At 33.3% G+C, this 19,963-nt stretch overlaps 1 protein-coding gene across 1 annotated transcript in view; it reads left to right on the forward strand.

Annotated features, from left to right (window-relative positions):
• LOC142321258 (cytosol aminopeptidase-like) overlaps positions 1-4,116 on the forward strand; it is a 45,423-nt gene extending 41,307 nt beyond the window's left edge. Inside the window, exon 11 of the mRNA XM_075359256.1 lies at positions 3,955-4,116. Within this exon, the coding sequence (XP_075215371.1) occupies positions 3,955-4,116 (162 nt within the window). The remainder of the gene's footprint in view (positions 1-3,954) is intronic.
• The last annotated feature ends 15,847 nt before the right edge of the window (positions 4,117-19,963 follow it).

Genomic DNA, 19,963 nt, shown 5'->3' on the forward strand with positions numbered 1-19,963 from the left:
TGCAGTTGAATTTTTATGTAGGTTTTCCAGTTCAGTTTCTATAATTTTCTTTCTAACCCTTTCAAGTATAATACATTACTGGTAATCCAAAGTAAATGAGTTGCAAGGGGACATCTAATAAACAAAATCTCAAATAATAGAGAAATGAAGCAGGATGGTGCCAAATTAATAATAAAATAAACGTAACCAAAATTCAAATGATAACTATTTCAACAACTCGCAAAGTAAGATCAAGACATGTTTAAAAAAAAAAGTAAACCAATTTCTTTTTCAGAAGAAAGATCAGATTGCATCTTTGTGTTATTCATTTCCTCATGCAGTTAATTTGCTAATATTGCCTAATTGTAACATTTTTAATATCACTGATTGAGTGGTTCAACTGTGTACCATTTTCTTGGATTAAAACAGTAGTATACAATTCAACTGTTAATCGCAAACCAAAGCTCTTAAGATTATTCCTCTAGGTTAAAACTGAAAATACAGAGAAATGAAAACTTTAAATCTCATAATTTATTAAATACAAATGAAATATACTTTTGCTACATTCTTTTGTACAGTACCCAGAAATATGCAATACTAGTGCAGTGCTACATTATTACATAGATACTACTAGAAAGATGTATTTTTACCGATAGCATAGTCACACATATACTACCTGCTTCACTCTTCATCTTGCTTCCCATTGCTTCTATGAGCAGCAAAATGTTTCAAATATTGTGGATACTGAAGAGACTTAAAAAACAAATCTTGGATGTTTATAACAAGTGAATATGGGATCAATCATTGTCATTTGCAACAAAACTCTTGCACACAGAATTCCACATTGTTAAAAATTGATTTCAGCAGATTCATGAAACAAAATGATTTCCTGAAGAGAATTAATTACAAATGTTAACTGTTTTCCTGCTGATTACTGTGAGCAAAACGTTTTTGTTTTGATGAAGAAGTATGGTGTACCATCCTTACCATTGGTATCCAAGAAATTAGATTTGCTTGATAGTGACCTAGGTTTCATCTTAACTAGAAAGCCATTACGTTCCTTAAAGCACTACAAAAGTTCCTCAAATGCCTCAAAACATTGCAGTTTTAATTCTGCAGTCAACTAGTGTGGTATCCAACTGGTAAACACTTCATTGAACTGCAGATCATCATGAATAATATTGTGAGCTGATCAATGATCATGTGCTAATCATGATGTAGATGGTTAGTAATGCATTCATTGTTGTACATTAGTTTTTCTTTATCAAAACTTCAACTGCAGTAGTTTCTGTAATCATTGCTAGGAGTAATGAATAGTTGATTGAAGTAAATTGAATAGTCAAGGAGACCTTGTTTCAGAATAACATCATCTAGGAACTTAAGACCATTGCATTAGATCAATACACATTTCCTAGACCAATACAAATTTTGAGTGTTGAACATAGCATTGATACATTGATGCATTCTGGCATCAAACTCTTCAAACCACAAGTATCACTTACAGGAGAATAGTAAAGTGTTTTCAAAACTTTTAGCTCCCCACTTATGTCCAGATAACCCCAACAGTTGCACTAGTGGTTTAATATCCATTCAATTTGTTTCTCATTTATTACTCTTAAAAGACTCACTCGGGTTTATAAACTTAAATATCAATATCCACAATTAAAACTACAAAAATTATCAGAATTTAAGATCAGTGCTATGAATGTATTTAAGAATAATAAATTTCCTTTTTAATTAATTTTAATATAGATATTTCACATATTTTAAGATTAACTGTGCCTCCAGAATGATTTTAAATGAAAAATATTTTCAAAAAATTAAAAGCTGTTACTTATAATAACAGTTCATTATAAGTAGTCAAATTCTGTATTTTAAACAATATATAGACATCATTTCATGAACGAATATATCTAAAATTACACAAAATTGAAATGTGTAAATAAATTTTAATTTAAATTACTTACAAATTAAAATGATAATTTTGAATATTGGGAATCTTGTGAATTCTTATTTATCTTACAGCTCAAAAGTGTTCAATAATAATTCTGAAATCTCATCACCCAACAATTTAATTGTTGATTATATCGCACACTTACATTAGAATTAAATTTAGTATATCATGGGCTTAGCAATGGTTCTGCTCCATCAGAATATATATCTATCTGGAAATTCAAATTAAAAACATGGATCATCATGGCTTACACTGTAATATAAAACAATTCATCATTACAACCAATTTTGTTTGTTTTAAATCTTGCTTTAATAGGAATATCTAAGTAATATATAGGTCAGTATTGGCAGAATTTTTCTATCCCCAGAAATTAGTTTATGCTGGAGTATCATCAAGCCAATAAAAAGATTTTATGATAATAGAACAGATTTTATCAGCCCTAGAATGTTATTTACACTTGGTTGATTTTCTAAATAATTATTTTTATAAATTGAGTTTATAAGTCCAGCTATGCTTAATCAACATCGATTCTGTAAATATGAAGTGTGAAATTCAATTTACAATGAATTATACGCATTATTCTCAGCAAGAATAAACTTTACGTCACTTAATAAAATAATAACATAATATAATATATAATTTGTATACCATGTCAATAGTGACTGGAACTCTTAACCTTTGATACTATTATTTTCAGATTCAGAAATTCAAATATTAACTCCCAGACATAAGTTATCTAACTTTTGTTGTCAATATAAGAGAAAAATCTTGAAAATTATTTCATTGATTCACTTAAAACTAATAGTGAATTTGGTGAATTACCAAAAACAACACCACTACCTTAAAAGCAATGGCATGTCAAATATCTGATATAATAGCACTTAAGATTGCAACAGTACTTAAATTAGAAGGAAAGCCTTCCTTCATGTCATCCATTGAAAACATGGTTCTCATCCAAAAGTAGAATTATGTTAATATATCGCTAGAAAGAATTAAAGAAATGTACTCCAAGAAGAGACAAGATGATTTTTGTAGTTAAGATTAAGAAATCTTTCAAGAGTTATTCACTCATCCAACCAAACCAATCCAAAATTAATACTTTCCCATTTCTGCAAAAAAAACTTGTTTCTGCTTTTTTATATTGCGTATTACAAAATTATACAACTCACAATTAAGTTGCAAAAGATTTTCATTCTTTGTTCTCCATATTATCTTAGTAGCTTACAATTTCTTCTATTTTGTTGTAACGTACTATTTTAAGACAGAATATGGAAATGAGTTCATTCTTGTTAGATAAACTTTACCAAGTAGTTTCTGAACTGCCGGCCTCTGTAGCACAAGTGGTAGTATATCTCTACCCTTCATCTGGAGGTCCTGGGTTTGTATCCCAGTCAGGGATGGCATTTTCACACACTATTGTCATTTATCTCATCCTCTGAAGCAACGTCTAACAGTGGTCCCAGAAGTTACACAAGATAGGATAAATTAGCTACCACCTGCTTATTCATTCTTTGCTCTGTTGAGATTGTATGTGTAAACGCATTGCTCTCATGATGTGTTCTTTTATATTTCTTGCCTACACACAGTAGATCCCATTCCTCTATTGCACTGACCTTATTCAGCATCACTTCTGGTAAAATGGTACTACAAGTATTTTTTAAAACCTGCAGAACACAGAATATAAAAGACAATCCACTCAGTCTAGTCCAAATACTTTCAATCAGTCCATTCTTTCTCTTAACAGTAAATGTTAAAATGCTAACACACTGAAGGTTAAATATCATTTTGTTGGAAAAAATTTATATAATTTTGGATTTATACATGATTTTTGTTTTACAAATATACCAGAACACAAGAAATAAATAATTTGTACTTACCACAGTTGGCTAATATGCTGAGTTATAGTTATTTCTACATAATTATAGAAATAAAAACCAATTAAAAATGTTCCTATTTAAGACTTTGGTTCATAAACTGTATACATCAATTTACTAACAGTTCATTTTTTATTAATTTTTCAGTTATTTGCACCAAAAGGAGAATTCATACATATTGATATATCAGGAACAGGAAGAGTAAGCACCGAAATAGGTTACCCATATTTAAAAAAGAATTTAATGACAGGCCGACCTGTTCGTACCCTAATTGAATTTTTGAGTTATTTAGCAGCAGAAGGAAAATAGACTAATTAAAATGAAATATATACATATTAAAGCAAATTTTGGTATTGTATATTGAAAACCCTAATATTTTTATACACCAATGAAAATAAATAATATATGTATATATATATATATATGGTGAATTAAAATAACATGATGAGCTAGGAAATGAGAGGAATATATACTGTAACTCTACAAATAAAATCATATAATTTTAGTCCATGAAGTGTATAATTGTGTATGTATCAGCAGCATGAATTTCTTTATAATTCAGTGTAATTTTAAAATTAAAAATAAAATTAATATCCCTACTAATATACGTATTGTAATAACTTTTTTCCTAATTTATTTTTTAAATTTACCTTTTTCTCTGATTCTTTTTACACCCTAATTTATTTCAGTAGCTTATTTCATTTATCAGCTTAGATATTCATAGCGAACAATCAGTTGGTAATAAAGTATTAAGATTTTAGTTAAAATTAACTAAAACTTAAACTTTCAAGATTTTACTTAAAATTTATAATTGCCATTTGCCTTTTGGTAAAAAAGAATTTTATGTTGCTATATAATACCTCCTCTCCATTTATTTTTTTTATGTATCTTTATTTTATACTGCATTTCAGTTTGTTTACATAATATTTTCAGTAAATTTTTCATGGCATTAGATATAAATAATAAATATTTATAACTATGATGTGACCTTTGTCTTTTAATCTATCAAAAATTAAAATTAATATTAAATTGAAGAATAACCTGAAATCTTTCAACGTTATCATATCTAAATAACAGGAATACAAGTTACTAAAGTTAATGTAGTAATTGGCATGAAAGGTAATTTTATTGTTTTGCTGATCATACTGCAGTTGCATTTGAAGGAATTTCAATTGAAAAAGTAATTTATAATGCTAGCAAGAGTAGACTGTGATCAAACAAATGGTCAGATAGTAATTTCTTGGTACTAAATTATTAAAAAAAAAAACTGAAATTATATATTTTAGTATTATGAGGGTCAGTCAAATATAAACCAAGACTTTTGTTTTTAACAATTATATTAGTAAAAAATAAATATATATAACGTATTTATTGCTTTTCTATGTAGTCTCCCTGAAGTTCCACACATTTCTTCTAATGTGTGGGGAGCTTGTAGATCCCTTCTTCATATGAACTTTGAGGATATATTAAGAGCCAATCATACACTAACTCTAATACTTCATTATCACTCTGAAATCAATGTTCTGTCAGTGCCAAAGTGGATAAATCTGAACTTCATTGGGATGTTCTTAGGTTTCCCAGTAAATTTCATCCAGTTTATCCCAAACACTAATGGCTACATGAGGCCTACTGTTGTGTGAAGGAGAATTATATCTCTGATTGATTGATGGTGACATTCACTTTGAGAGCAAGGCTCTCCATTCCAATGTCACTCCATACTGATAAGCTGGTTTCCATTTAGGAGTGGATTGATAGACCTACAGTAGTGAGCAAATTAATCTGAACATAAGGATTTTTTTTGTTTATTTCTATGTTGTGGCTACACTGCTTGACCACACCCCCTTTATTAAGTTGTCTGTATAATGTTAGGTTATTATTCTTTCTCTGGCCTCCGTGGCACGAGTGGTAGCATCTCAGCCTTTCACCTGGAGGTCCTGGGTTCGAATCCCGTTCAGGCATGGCATTTTTCACACACGCTACAATCATTCATCTCATCCTCTGCCATGCTTAACTGCAGACCCAGAGGTTAAAAAATAAAAAAGGTTATTGTTCTTTGGTTTTTTAGCAATTTTGATGTTATTTGTAGTGTTTAGTGAAAGTTTAATTCATTTTTTATTACAAAATCATATTTTCATATTTTTTATTCTGTCTTGAATATAAGAGTATAATAGTGGACATAACTTCAAGAAAGCATTTGAAAATTGTTTCTATTTCTGATCTTACCAGCATGACACGACAGATAGCATCAGAGTGTGATACTGGACTAGGAACAGTGAATGCTATTTTAAAATCATTCAAAGAAAGTAGCTTCTTTTCACCTCAAAGCAAACGCAAATGTAGCAATAAAAGAAAAACTACCATAAAAGAAAACCACAGGTTGGTTATAAGTGAGAAAAAGTAAACTTGAGCCAAAATTATCTGCTGTGGACTTAAATTGAGATTGGTAACCAGTGGAACAAATTTATATGTGACAGCTGTTGATGCTGACTTCTTGCAGCTGGATGGAAAGCTCATCAGTCAGCTAAAAAAACAGCTTTTAACACCAGCATTGAAAAAGGCCCTTTTGGAAACACATGCTAACTGGAGAAAGAAGACTGGAAAAATTTTATTTTTCTGACAAGTCACATTTTTATGTTCCAGGGGCAAAGGGGGTTCCATATGTAAGAAAAACATCAAATGAAAACACATCAACATCTCATGTCCAACCATCCAGTTAAATATTCCCAAAAAAAAATGTGTTTTAGGGTTGTTTCACATTTGAAGGCCCTTGTTCCATTATTTCCACTAGATGGTATATTGAGAAGTAATGGATGTATAAAAATTCTGAAGGAAAGGTCTGTGACACAGCTTTCAAAACAGATTTCCACAAGGCACCAATTTTGTTCCAACAAAATTTGATGCCATGCCATACTTCCAAATTGAACATTTTTGGGCAATATTCAAAAAACAATTCTCAAAAATGAATTTTAACAAAAATTGATCTCATTAAAGCAATAATAATATTGGTTTGGTTTCATGAAAAAGAAATAAAAAAATGTGTAGTACATTTATTGAATCAATGGGCAAATCATATACGTGAAGTAATTAAGATAAAGGAGGGCATATTAATTACTAGATTTATCAAATTGTACAGATATGATTTTTTTCTAAATAAAGTTACATTTTAGTAAATAACATTATTTGATTCAAGTAATTATTTTCCTTCCCATTGAAATTGATTCAGGAGCCTTTAGAAAATTTCCTTCAGGCTTGTTTCTAATTTTGGGTCAAAAGTTTTGGAACTCACTTTACACAGGCTTTACAGAACCAAATACGCTTTGTGATAATAAAAGGGCACTTCCATGTCTGATATCCATTTCGGAAGCAATTTCATTACGCATCAGTTGAATGTTGTAAAACTTTTCTATGAACTGTGACTCATTTTTTACAGCTTCAAGCCCTACTTTAAATTTGCTGGCCCACTTGTATATAGTCACCTAGGTAGATACATGATAAAGTCATATTATCAAATTTCTCATACAGTCTAATCAAAATTTTTGAAGGTTTGACAACCTCATTCATAGAAACTTACACTTGGCGGAATCAACTATGGAACCTCTTGTGACCAGAGATACACAAATGCTGAGGTGGCTGAAGCAACTATACCTCCTTCTACATATCTACCGTCAGTATTCTATTTCCCCAGTCCATTCATGTTGTACACGAGGCTTAAAGATAAAAATCCAGTTTACATTTGATTGACCCCCAAAGTATAAATTAAAAATCAAATAATTCACGATCTTGGTTGTGTCCAAGGAGTTAACTTTTGTCATGCCATTTGTTTATCATCAGATTATTCATTGTACTGATAATATTTGGGGATTATTTTAAAGAGACATTTAAAGTTTAATTTTAATTTGGTAAACTATTCTTTTTTAGTATAAATTTCATATTTTAAGGAGTTATTTTTATTAAGAAAATATTATGTATGACTTATTTTGAAGCTGATCTAACTGTAACTATGTTTACTGTGGTAATTATGTATGTTGTGTATGTAATTACAAATAAGTATACTATGTATTGTACTATAGTAACATAGTATGGGCAATAGTTGTTATTATCATATGAATTCTTTGTGTAATGATCTAAAAAGCTTAAATAAAATATGTGGCTGGTTAGGTAGGTATTCTATTTCATTTACTGTAGATTGGATTATTACATGAGAAGTCCCTTTTGTTTTTATTTTTAATAATATAAACCTTTTTAATTTTTTTACTGCGCATAATTTTGGGACAAGACATAAGAGGAATAACATTGAACATATTCCAAAATTCTAAACATCCTTAATAGAGAGACACATGGCTTTGTTATTGGTATTAGACTAGTGAGAAAATAATACAATACTAAATTTCAAACTCACAATTCTTTGAACATTTTTGAATGAAAATATAATCTTTGTATTGGTTATGTTAAGGTTTTCTTTATTACAGTGGAAGACGACAATTATTACTATTATTTATGTAATATGTAACTTTCAGGCTTTTTATCTAATTTATAAGACGTTTTAAAGAAAGTTTTAAAAATATTACAAATGTAAACATAAATGTTTCTAAAAAGTTTTTTTATATTTCATTAATATATTTTGGTTTTTGTATGTTGTGAAATAAATATTTTGTTATATTACAAAGTTATAATGATAATTTAAAATGTTAGATTCTCTGTATTTAGTTATGATGTTATTAATGAGAAATATATTTTTACATTGTAAAAGTATGAATAAATATTTATTAATCCATAGTAATGTGAACTTTTAAGAAGTGCAACACTAGAGGATACAAGAAGTCTCATCACTATTACGGATTTATGGAAGCACACTCCCATACACTTTACAATTTTATTTATGTTTTTTATTATGCTCATTCACGTGATTAAACATAAGATCACAGTTTTAGTGATATCATTGAATTTTTTTTTAATATCTATTAATATGTATTTTTTATTCAGTCTGTACTGCTGATCTTTCTAGCACAAACTAAATCACTCTTGTGTTCTTTGCTTATGACATGGGGATTATGGTAGTTGACAGTGTTCCAATAGTAGCATCGGAAAAAGTGCAATCAGAATTAGACCTTCCAAGTGAATGGCTAGGTAAATGGAAGGTACATGTTAATACTACAAAGTCGAGTCATGTGACGTTTACAATGAGGAGGGGAGTCTGCCTATGAATTTGCCAAGATGGAGTTCACATCTCTCATTCTTCAGATAGTGTATGATATCTAGGACTTCATTTGGACATGGAAAATCACAACTTCCTAACATAGAAAAATCGTATTAGAGAAAAAAGAAAGTAATTAAATGTTAAGCTTAGGCAGTTGATCTGGTCACTAGGAAGGAGGGGGGGTCCATGTTGTCGTTAAATAACAAACTGTTGTATAAGGGGTTTTTAAAGCCAAATGGGCCTATGGGATACAACTTTGGTGTATGGCAAGCAATAGCAATATTGACATTGTCCAAAGAACAATGTCAGAACAGGTTCTGACAAAAAGGTTCCAGAACAAAGAGATCCATGATTACTTAGGGAACCATCTATTTGTGAAGAAATTCACCAGTTAAGCTGTGTATATATTATAATTAAGAATATAACTTATAAACTAAAATAATAAATAATTTAACAAATATGCACGTCTACATAATACTACACAATTGCATACTTATACATATTTGTATATTTACAAATATACACTTATTTACAAATATGCTTCCTTGATACAAATTGCATGGCACCCTTCTTTAAACCTGTAACAGACTGACAGTGCTGGGTTTCTTTCTGCTCTTTATGTAATTCTGTCCTCTTTTAAAACACACCTAACATGATTTTTTTCATTTTTCCTGGTAGCTTATTCAAACTTTGAGAACAGTCATTACCTCTGTATTTCATGAGCATCTGTTTATCCTTAAACCAATCTGTCTGCAATAGTATCTAAAGTGGAAACTATAAATTGGTGCCAGAAAGAGGTTTCATGTTATTGTTCAGACAGTTTTTCTTGCATATAACACAAGCATTCAAAACCATTCTTGTAAAAAAGTTAAAAGCTAAGTAGCAATACAGCAACATGTCAAATGAATCTATCCCTAACATATGCTTACTATACACAATTCTGTCTGTGCATTATATATCTCTTCTAATTTTTCTTTTTTATCTTCAGTTGGATGAAAGAAGTATGACAGGTAGCATCTGTGACTTTTTTGCCTGTAGGCCATAATAACAAAATTTTTCATACAATATACAGCTTCAAACATATCGAATTTCTTTATGATTTCTTCAGACAATACCAGTCATGAAGGTCTCTTTACATTTAACATTTTCATAAGAGGGATACTAGTAAAAAAATTATCTATAAAAACACGATAGGCTTTTTCTAAATAATTACAAATTGATGATTTTTCAATTACTGTGTATCCCAGACTCTATATTTTATTTATTCTTTGTTGCTATCAGTTTGAGGTAGCAAATGAAACTCAAACAATATTTAGACACTGAATCGCACAAAACCCGAACTTTTATGCCTCATCAATAATGGTGCTTACTGGGCGTTTATTCCATATATTAGTGTGAATCTTTGTGTTAATAAGGCTTCATAAACAGATAAAACATTAATCAGTTTTCAACTGGTTTACCTTAAATCATGACTCACAGAATAATGTTCTGCAATAGTTAAAGATTTTGTGGATTAAATTTTTTTAATTAAGTTGAAATATTTATTTTTGCTATTTAACACACAATGGTTAAATACAAATATTTGGATTTTTTGGCTGATCCTTTTTTGGTTATTGTATTTTAAATATTAAATTACCTTTTATTCAGGAGGACAGTAAGCAACAATATCAGCATGAGTTTTCTGAAATAAATTGCAGTCTGTAAGACAATTATGCCACATGAATTCTGCAAGACAAGAATTTATCATTCCTTTACTTGTATCACACCACATTTTTTTGTGGTTTTTCGTTAATTTCTCTAGTTTGTAAATGGGCTCCCATTTGTGGGTCTACAAAATTTTGCGTATGGTTAACTATTTGGTGGATTTAGTTTACCCGCAGGTTTGCAAATCCCTGATATGCCTGCCATTTGTCCAAAATTGTCAGTCCTGCTTTTAATTTATAATTAAAAGCATAAAAAATTTTGAAGCTTCTTTCTGGCGCCATGACAAAAAACATTCTTTACTCTCTCTGCAGTAACCATCGAAGACCCACTGCTGAGGCAATATAGGCCAACATAACGTTTTCGTAGCGTGAACATGCTCTTGTCGATTTCAACTGTCATATCCACGAAGTACCACCAAATTGTTAATGATATCTTGAGCACAAACATCGCAAGTTACTCCTATTCATAAAAATGGGGTTAACTTTTAATTCGTGTTCACAAAACTTAAATGATGAAGCTCGCTGGCCTCTGTGGCATGAGTGGTAGCATATCGGCCTTTCATCCGGAGGTCCCAGGTTCGAATCCTGGTCGGACATGGCATTTTCACATACTATTATCATTCTTGTCATCCTTTGAAGCAATACCTAATGGTGGTAGCAGATTTAAAAAAAAAAAATTATGAAGTTCACAAAACTTAAATAGTGTCTTTTATTTTGATTGGTACATAATAATGCACTATACATAGTAGTTAATAATTCTGAAAACATTAATGAAAATTATTTTGAGCACATATGTATGTACTTGTTGAATGGCATGCAGAAATCTTCTTTTTTTTTAGATACAGTAATTTTGTTTCTGTAAAAGGGAGTGTTTCAATTGTATTTTAAATAAATTAATGAAACATTTTTTAAATGGTTCGGTAATTTATTAAAAATGACAATGAAAACATAATAAAGCCCTTTCTTGTAAGGCGAAATATCGTATTGAATTGTACAAAAAGAGTTTCGTTGTCTGGTGTGGTAGAGATGTATGTTATTGTTTAAGAATAAATTTGTTTAACAAAAAGATTGCACATTGGTCAGTTTAAATTGATGAGGGAAAATTTTCCTAAATATTGGTCAACATATTTGTGCTTATGGGTGGATGGCCAGATAATTTTTCAGCTCAAATTGAAGTATGAATACATTGAAAGAGTAAAAGGAAAAATCTATAAAAAGACGCGCATTTCAACTGATGAATAATCATCATCCAATATAGAGAAATGAGTAAATATAAAGATAAATACAGAAGTGATACATAAAAGAAAAAACACCGGTAAAAAGTTCTAATTAACTTGACAACTCCTTAGTTAAAGAATGTTCACCCTCGACAAACTAACACTTAGGAGGTAAATTATTAATGAGCTCTTAGATTTAATAAACTCACGGATTCGATTTAGTACTTTTTAATTAAATTTACCATTTAATTAAATGACCATGTATTGTAATTGTTCCGTTTATTTTCATATCTAAATTTTTTATTGTCATTATACACAAGTATGTTCTAATTGTTTTTAAATAAATTCTATTTAAAATGATAGTATCATACAGTACGACAAAATGTGAAAATTCTTTAAAATTATTACGTATTAAAAAACTTGCTTTGAAAATATTGAAACTTCTTCATTTAAAGGATATTTTACAGTTCACCAGATCACCATCTACTGCTAACTACGCTTTAATTTTGTTGTTTACATGATTTCTTAGTTATATTGTATAAAATAGATTTTTTCAACAACAGTAATATTAGTTATTTTTCTAATCTTTTAATCAAAAATTTAATTTTAACCTTTGGAGAGAAATAAAGGTTTTTTCTTTACATTTCATGTACATATTATATTTACATGTAGCTTAATTGCATGTACCTCTTTATGTAGCTTAAAAATATATTAACTGCTTTATTATAAAAAAAAATGTTTTACTAATATTAATTAACAAAACTAATACTATTGTAATAACTTACTAACACTAATTATACTACTAAGTATTTCATTAATCAAATCTATAGGTATTTTATGTATATAATTCATTCTGCTGTATTAGAGTTAAATATTTATATTTAAATGTAATATAGATGGATTGTCAAGTAATAACAAAGAAACAGGTCTTCAAAGAGGTGTTTAAAGAGAGTTAAAATATAATTGATTTTAAGGAAAGTGGTAATTTATATTAAATGTCTGCCATTTGTCCAAAATTTTCAAAATATTTTTAACAAGCTGTTCATACAATTTCACCAGTTTTTTAAGTCTATTATTTCTTTTATTACAAGTTTATTTAAATCATATTAGTTTTGTTTCTGTAAACAGCCTCTCATTTTATATTTCTTTGCAAGTCGCTTTTATTTCTGTAATTATATAATGTAATAATTTAGACAATTGCTTAATTCAAAGGTTATGAACAGCGTTTTTTACAAAATTAAATCCAATATGTCCCTTTCATTATATACTTAACAAACAAATTTAATATCCAGAGAAGAATGGCTTACCACTTTCCCCCTGGCGACTTCCACTGGGCTTGAATGAAATGCACCTGTAGCAAAATGAATGAATGAATGATGGACTACATCTTGCATTCTAAGAGCGGTGGAGTGAGCAGACAAATAAGCAACGCATCTGTAATCTAAGTGGCAATGAACTACAGCTCAGTAGAAAAGCAATTTACTTACTCGATCAGCTTCCCAACAAGTATTAGATAAAACTGTCAGCATATCTAGCATTTTTAAACATTTTACCTTCAGCTCCTTTAAATGTGTAACCCACGTTAATCGTTGATCAAACCATATTCCTAAAAATTTAATCCGTGTGCATGTTCACCATTTAAAAAGAGTTGTGAGTCAGTGTTTTTCATCAAGCATGAAAAGCAGATTCATTTTGTTTTCTCTGGAGAAAAAGTGAACCCAGTCGTTTTGCACCACAATTTTAAACGGATTACTGTATTTTGGAGCAGCCTCTCAATAATAGCTAAAGTTCTAGATATTGTGTAAATTTAAAAATCATCAGCAAATAAAGAACACTTAAATTAAATTAAATTAAAGAACACTTGAATTTTCACATGCAGTTGGTTATACTATTTATAACAAATAAGATAACACTTAGGACACTTCCCTGTGGTTTTCCGTTTGGGCATCCTGTCTACCAGTTTTGAACAAAAACCTGCACTCCGACTTGAATGTCACCTCATCCAAGTCTGTGTTATTTCCCGTATAAAGAGACACAACTTTCCACTTTTGACCTGGAAAATCAAATTTGATTTGGAAAATCAAATTTTCCAAATTAGACCTCTTGCCCTGAAGGGCAGTCTGAAATACCTTTCTAATTTCTTCAATTGTTTTTGTGGAGCCCTTCTTTCTGTTTAGGCAGACAACTTCTGGTTCAGGCTAAGCTGGCCTCCCACTTGCCTTTAAGCACTTCGGTGTAGCATTTCTACATTGCTCTGCTAGGCAGATGCTAGTACCAGGACAGAAACTATCTCTGCTGATATGGATGCAGGTTTAGATTTTGAGAAAGGACGATCTTTCTGTAACCAAGTAGAAAAAATGGCAGAACAAATCAATTTTTCCTCGGTTCACAAATATTTTATTACTAAAAGTTAACGACAAATTATTAAGACACCAAACTAAACTTAACAATATGGAAAAATCATAAGCAACTGCTTACTCTACATCGTAAGATCCCTTAATCCTACTAACTAGGATCAACATTACACAGTGATCAGTGGCTATGCTCCCATTCGGAAGCATATTTCAACATCACTTTGGTTGAGAACGGGCAACAGACATCTGTGCAAATCTGCAGATCGTTCCAGAATAGATGACCGTTGCAGGAAAGAACCATAGGATGGTAAAATACGCTGAAAAATGCATTTGTATGCTATTCCGGGGAAAGCCACCGATGAGGCTGGGGGCTTAGTTTGAGAATGGCTGAGGGGGTACATCGGAGCCTGGTGTGTGCCTCTGGCATGTTAACGACCGAGAGTGTTTGAGGACAGCAGGTAAAGGCATTGGTATCAGAACTGCAGCAGTGGCGGGTTACCGGAATAGCCCATGGTGGGTACCTTTTAAATAAAATGCAGACAGGTGGTCATTCACTTGTCACGTCCGTGCGGTAAGTGCAAAAGCTGGACAGACTGTCAAGAACTTGGTTAAGTAACTAACGAATGTTGGAGGGCCCCATGTGTCGAAGAGGAGACTATACACACATTCCTCCTCTGTGGCGCCCCAGTGTAGAAGAGAGCCATGGCGGTAGGGCATAACAGAAGATTCTTAGAGGGAGTACAGCGCTGTATGCCTCTTAATGTGGCGTCGGCATACACCTTGGTCTCGAATGAGGCAGTGCTGCTGGTGACTGGGATGCTGCCACTTCAACAACTGGTGGCGACTCGCGCGCAAGTTTATCAGGGTTTGTCCAAGGAAGATGCCAATGCAACTGCCTGCAGGGATTGGCTAGCTAGAAGGAATGCGTCCACGAAAGGGAGGTGGACGCATAGTTTGATCACGCACATTGAGCTTCATATTCTGTTGAAAGTCTGCACACTCAGATGTTTCTTAAAAACACCTGTGATCAGTAAGGAACTGGGTTGTACATTAGTTGCCAGTGTTTTCATTGCAGCCATCTCTGAAGGTCAGGAATCAGTCAATCTAGATTGGTAGACTGTAAGTAAGAGATTGGTAGATGTTAAGATATTTTGGCATAGTTAATTTGGCAATAAAGGGATATGAAATAATAAAAACTATATAGAACTAAAAAGTTGAATATAGATATCTGAGCATGTAGGATATAGAAATTATGTTCAGAATAAAGGATTAGCAAAGAATAGAAAGTAATGGAGAATATCATAAAGTAGTCAAATGACTGGCATCTCAAAAAAAAAATTAAAAAAACATATTTTTTATGTTGTAGTGTTTTTATGCAAGTAGTGGGAAAGTGGGCATACTGCATCAAAATCCAAGATGGCGGCCGTCCGCCATCTTGGAATTTTCATTTTCCCTTTACCCTTAGCGGGATATTTGAAATTCTCCAGGGATACCAACTTGAGTAATATATTCGCTTTGAATATTATTTATAATAATTCATTTAAAGGTTGGTACCCGCTGTTGATCAGCTGCTGTGTACCGGTCGGTTTGAATTAAGTATATAATATTCGAAGTGAAAAAAAACTTTGTTGGCAAGGACTCGAACCCGGTCATGCGGGACGCGACTGAATGACGCCTTAAACCAATGGCGGACGGCTGCAGTGACTCCCTGACGTAAAGAGTGAAAAATGTTCTATATAAGCTGTGAATCATAACGTCATACCAGTCTGTACATTAACACACACACATATATACATACATACACACACGCACACACACACACACAAATATACACACCCTACCTACCTACTTATACACACCAACACCAACCCCGCCTACAACCCTTCTCCTTCTGGACCCTACAGTCCTTCTGGTGACGACCATCTCGGATTTCCCTTTGACAGTTGTACTGCATCAGTATTTCTTCTGGTGACTACCAGGAGCGTTAGTGTCGCAGCCGCCATCTTGGATCTTCCCTTTTTTCACCGTGCAAAATTCCCTTTTCCCTTTTTTTGTCTTGACTAAAGAATGAAATATATTTGTGTGTATGAATAAAAATTTAGACATACCTCGACGACGTGTTTTTAACAGTCCGAGTTCTGGCGTTCGACCCAAAAACAGCTGACGATCATGGCCTAAGGTTGAGCATCGTACTTTGAACAGCCGTTACAGTGGTAGGCGTCACACCCTTCCGACCAATCACATGGCTGGATTCAAAGCGGTTGCGCAACACCACCTAACTGAAAAACAAAGTCCGTTACAATTCAAAATAAAAAACCAAATCAGACTTACATTACCTAGTAATGGATTATAGCGTTGTTGTTGTTGCATTTCCACACCACCCAGGAGGTAGCAATCTTCATTCCGTCACTATTGCTTGGCTTGAACGCTTACTACACATATCATCGTCGTTGTCATCACCATATACGCCAATATGTCGCAAACATTTATTCAGAAGATTAATGCAAAGACCTCACCAAGCCAACTCAACCAAATCACAAGTGTTGGTGAATTAATTATCGAGAAGAAATACGACATTTTATCAATGAATCGATGGACTACTAAATACGGTACTTGTATTATGTGCACCCTTCAACGTGAGGGTGAAGATGAAGAACGTAGAGTTTTTCTACTAAAGCGGTTCGCCGATCGTCTAGACAACGATGAGATTGACCAGCTAGTGGCAAATAAGACAAAATTAATATTCAAGGGGATTGTAGGGAAAACCTACAATGTCGTTTTCGAATAGGTATTTAATTCAAAATGAGAAGACGATAGAGGTATAGGAAAATAGTCCTTTTCAGGACTACAACACATAACACGTACAACACACATTCAATTTATTATACAAAAAACACTTTAAACCCCATACAGCAAATTTTTTACTAACTATTGTTTTTTTGGTTTTTTTTAATTAAAAATGACAGTTTTTACAATTGCTATATGTAGTGGTTCCAAGGCCTGTTACATGATCTGGTAATAGATTTATCTACTATCAGGTTATGTGACAAATGGTGAGGAGAGTGTTTAATAAATTAGTTTCTTTTTTTAGGTTATGGAGGGGGAACGTAATCGTTTCTTACAAAAAATACACGATAAACACTTTGTTATATTAATGATAGCATATACGTCTATTTTTTTTTTAATCGTGGTAAATTTTTGAAGTAAATAACATAATTTGAAATGAGTGTTTTGTAGGCCTCTAGGGGAGAGATTTCACTCGTTAAAAAAAAAATCTCAACGCGCCCCGGTTGCTACCTCCTGGGTGGTGTGGAAATGCAACAACAACAACGCTATAATCCATTACTAGGTAATGTAAGTCTGATTTGGTTTTTTATTTTGAATTGTAACGGACTTTGTTTTTCAGTTAGGTGGTGTTGCGCAACCGCTTTGAATCCAGCCATGTGATTGGTCGGAAGGGTGTGACGCCTACCACTGTAACAGCTGTTCAAAGTACGATGCTCAACCTTAGGCCATGATCGTCAGCTGTTTTTGGGTCGAACGCCAGAACTCGGACTGTTAAAAACACGTCGTCGAGGTATGTCTAAATTTTTATTCATACACACAAATATATTTCATTCTTTAGTCAAGACAAAAAAAGGGAAAAGGGAATTTTGCACGGTGAAAAAAGGGAAGATCCAAGATGGCGGCTGCGACACTAACGCTCCTGGTAGTCACCAGAAGAAATACTGATGCAGTACAACTGTCAAAGGGAAACCCAAGATGGCCGTCACCAGAAGGACTGTAGGGTCTAGATGGAGAAGGGGTGTAGTCGGTAGTTGTAAGGCGGGGGTGGTGTAGGCGTGTATAGGTAGGTAGGTAGGGTATGTATATTTGTATGTGTGTGTGTGTGTATGTGTTAATGTACAGACTGATATGACGTTAAGATTCACAGCTTATGTAGAATATTTTTCACTCTTTACGTCAGGGAGTCACTGCAGTCGATTGGTTTAAGGCGTCATTCAGTCGCGTCCCGCATGACCGGGTTCGAGTCCTTGCCCAACCAAGTTTTTTTTCACTTCGAATATTATTTATTTAATTCAAACCGACCGGTACACAGCAGCTGATCGACAGCGGGTACCAACCTTTAAATGAATTATTATAAATAATATTCATAATATACAAAGCGAATATATTACTCAAGCTGGTATCCCTGCAGAATTTCAAATATTCCGCTAAGGGAAAAGGGAAAATCCCAAAGGGAAAATGAAAATTCCAAGACGTCGGATCCAATATGGCGGACGGTCGCCATCTTGGATTTTGATGCAGTATGCCCACTTTCCCACTACTTGTATATGTTTTTTTAATTTTTTTAATACATTTCTTAATTTTTCTATTTTGCGTCCTCCCTTCCGTGGACGCATTCCTTCTAGCTAGCCAATCCCTGCAGACAGTTGCGTTGGCATCTTCCTTGGACAAACCCTGAAAACTTGCGCGCGAGCCGCCACGAGTTGTTGTACTGGTGGCATCCCAGTCACCAGCAGCACCGCCTCAGTCGAGACCAAGGCGTATGCCGACGCCACATTAAGCGCTGTACTCCCTCTAAGAATCTTCTGTTATGCCCTACCGCCATGGCTCTCTTCTACACTGGGGCGCCACAGAGGAGGAATGTGTGTACAGTCTCCTCTTCGACACATGGGGCCCTCCAACGTTCGTTAGTAACTTAACCAAGTTCTTGACAGTCTGCCCAGCTTTTGAAATTACCGCACGGACGTTACGAGTGAATGACCACCTGTCTGCATTTTATTTAAAAGGTATCCACCATGGGCTATTCCGGTAACCCGCCACCCCTGCAGTTCCGATGCCAAAGCCTTTACCTGCGGTTCTCAAACGCTTTCGATCGTTAACATGCCAGAGGCACACACCAGGCTCCGATGTACCCCCTCAGCCATTCGCGAACCAAGCCTCCAGCCTCTTTGTTGGCTCTCCTCGGAATAGCATATAAATGCATTTTTCAGCGTATTTTACCATCGTATGGTTCTTTCCCCCAACCTATCACCTACCAATACATACCAACGTCTGTATGCTCTGTACACATTATATCCATTAATTAAATTTTCAGCTACGGACCACCCTATCCTAATCGGAGTCCTAGCCATTGTTAAACATGATGCACGACCCCAAGGGGCCCCACAACTCTAGCCGACCTGGCTGTCCATGCCTACCTACATCCTACGACGAAATATACTTTTAATGTAATTTACAAAAAGATGATATCCTTTATCAGTAGTTAAGTTACTAATATCCAAATGTATCCCTGGCTGCCTCACAAGGTCCCTTCGCAATGTGTCGCGTTTCAATTCATAAAGTATATAATCATACAAAACATGTTCGACCGTCTCCGGCACTATACACTCTGGACATCTACCTTCTTCTATTAGACCTAAATCGATTAATTTATTTTTAAAATCGCTATGTCCGGACAGAACCTGAGTACCTGATCTGGCTTCAAGCTTGTGAATTTGCAACGATCAAGAACATTAGGAAATATTCGATACGTATATTTACGTGTACTTGATTCATCCCAACGCCGTTTCCAGTCCAAATAGCTTTCCATTTCAATCTCCACAGCACAAGCCCGGATATAATTGCCCGCCTTTTGCAAATGATACTTGGCCACTCTTTCCCTTGGCATTAAGGGCTTCA

The sequence above is a fragment of the Lycorma delicatula genome, chromosome 3, assembly GCF_047948215.1.
Source record: "Lycorma delicatula isolate Av1 chromosome 3, ASM4794821v1, whole genome shotgun sequence".
In the NCBI taxonomy this organism is placed as follows: Eukaryota; Metazoa; Arthropoda; class Insecta; order Hemiptera; family Fulgoridae; genus Lycorma; species Lycorma delicatula.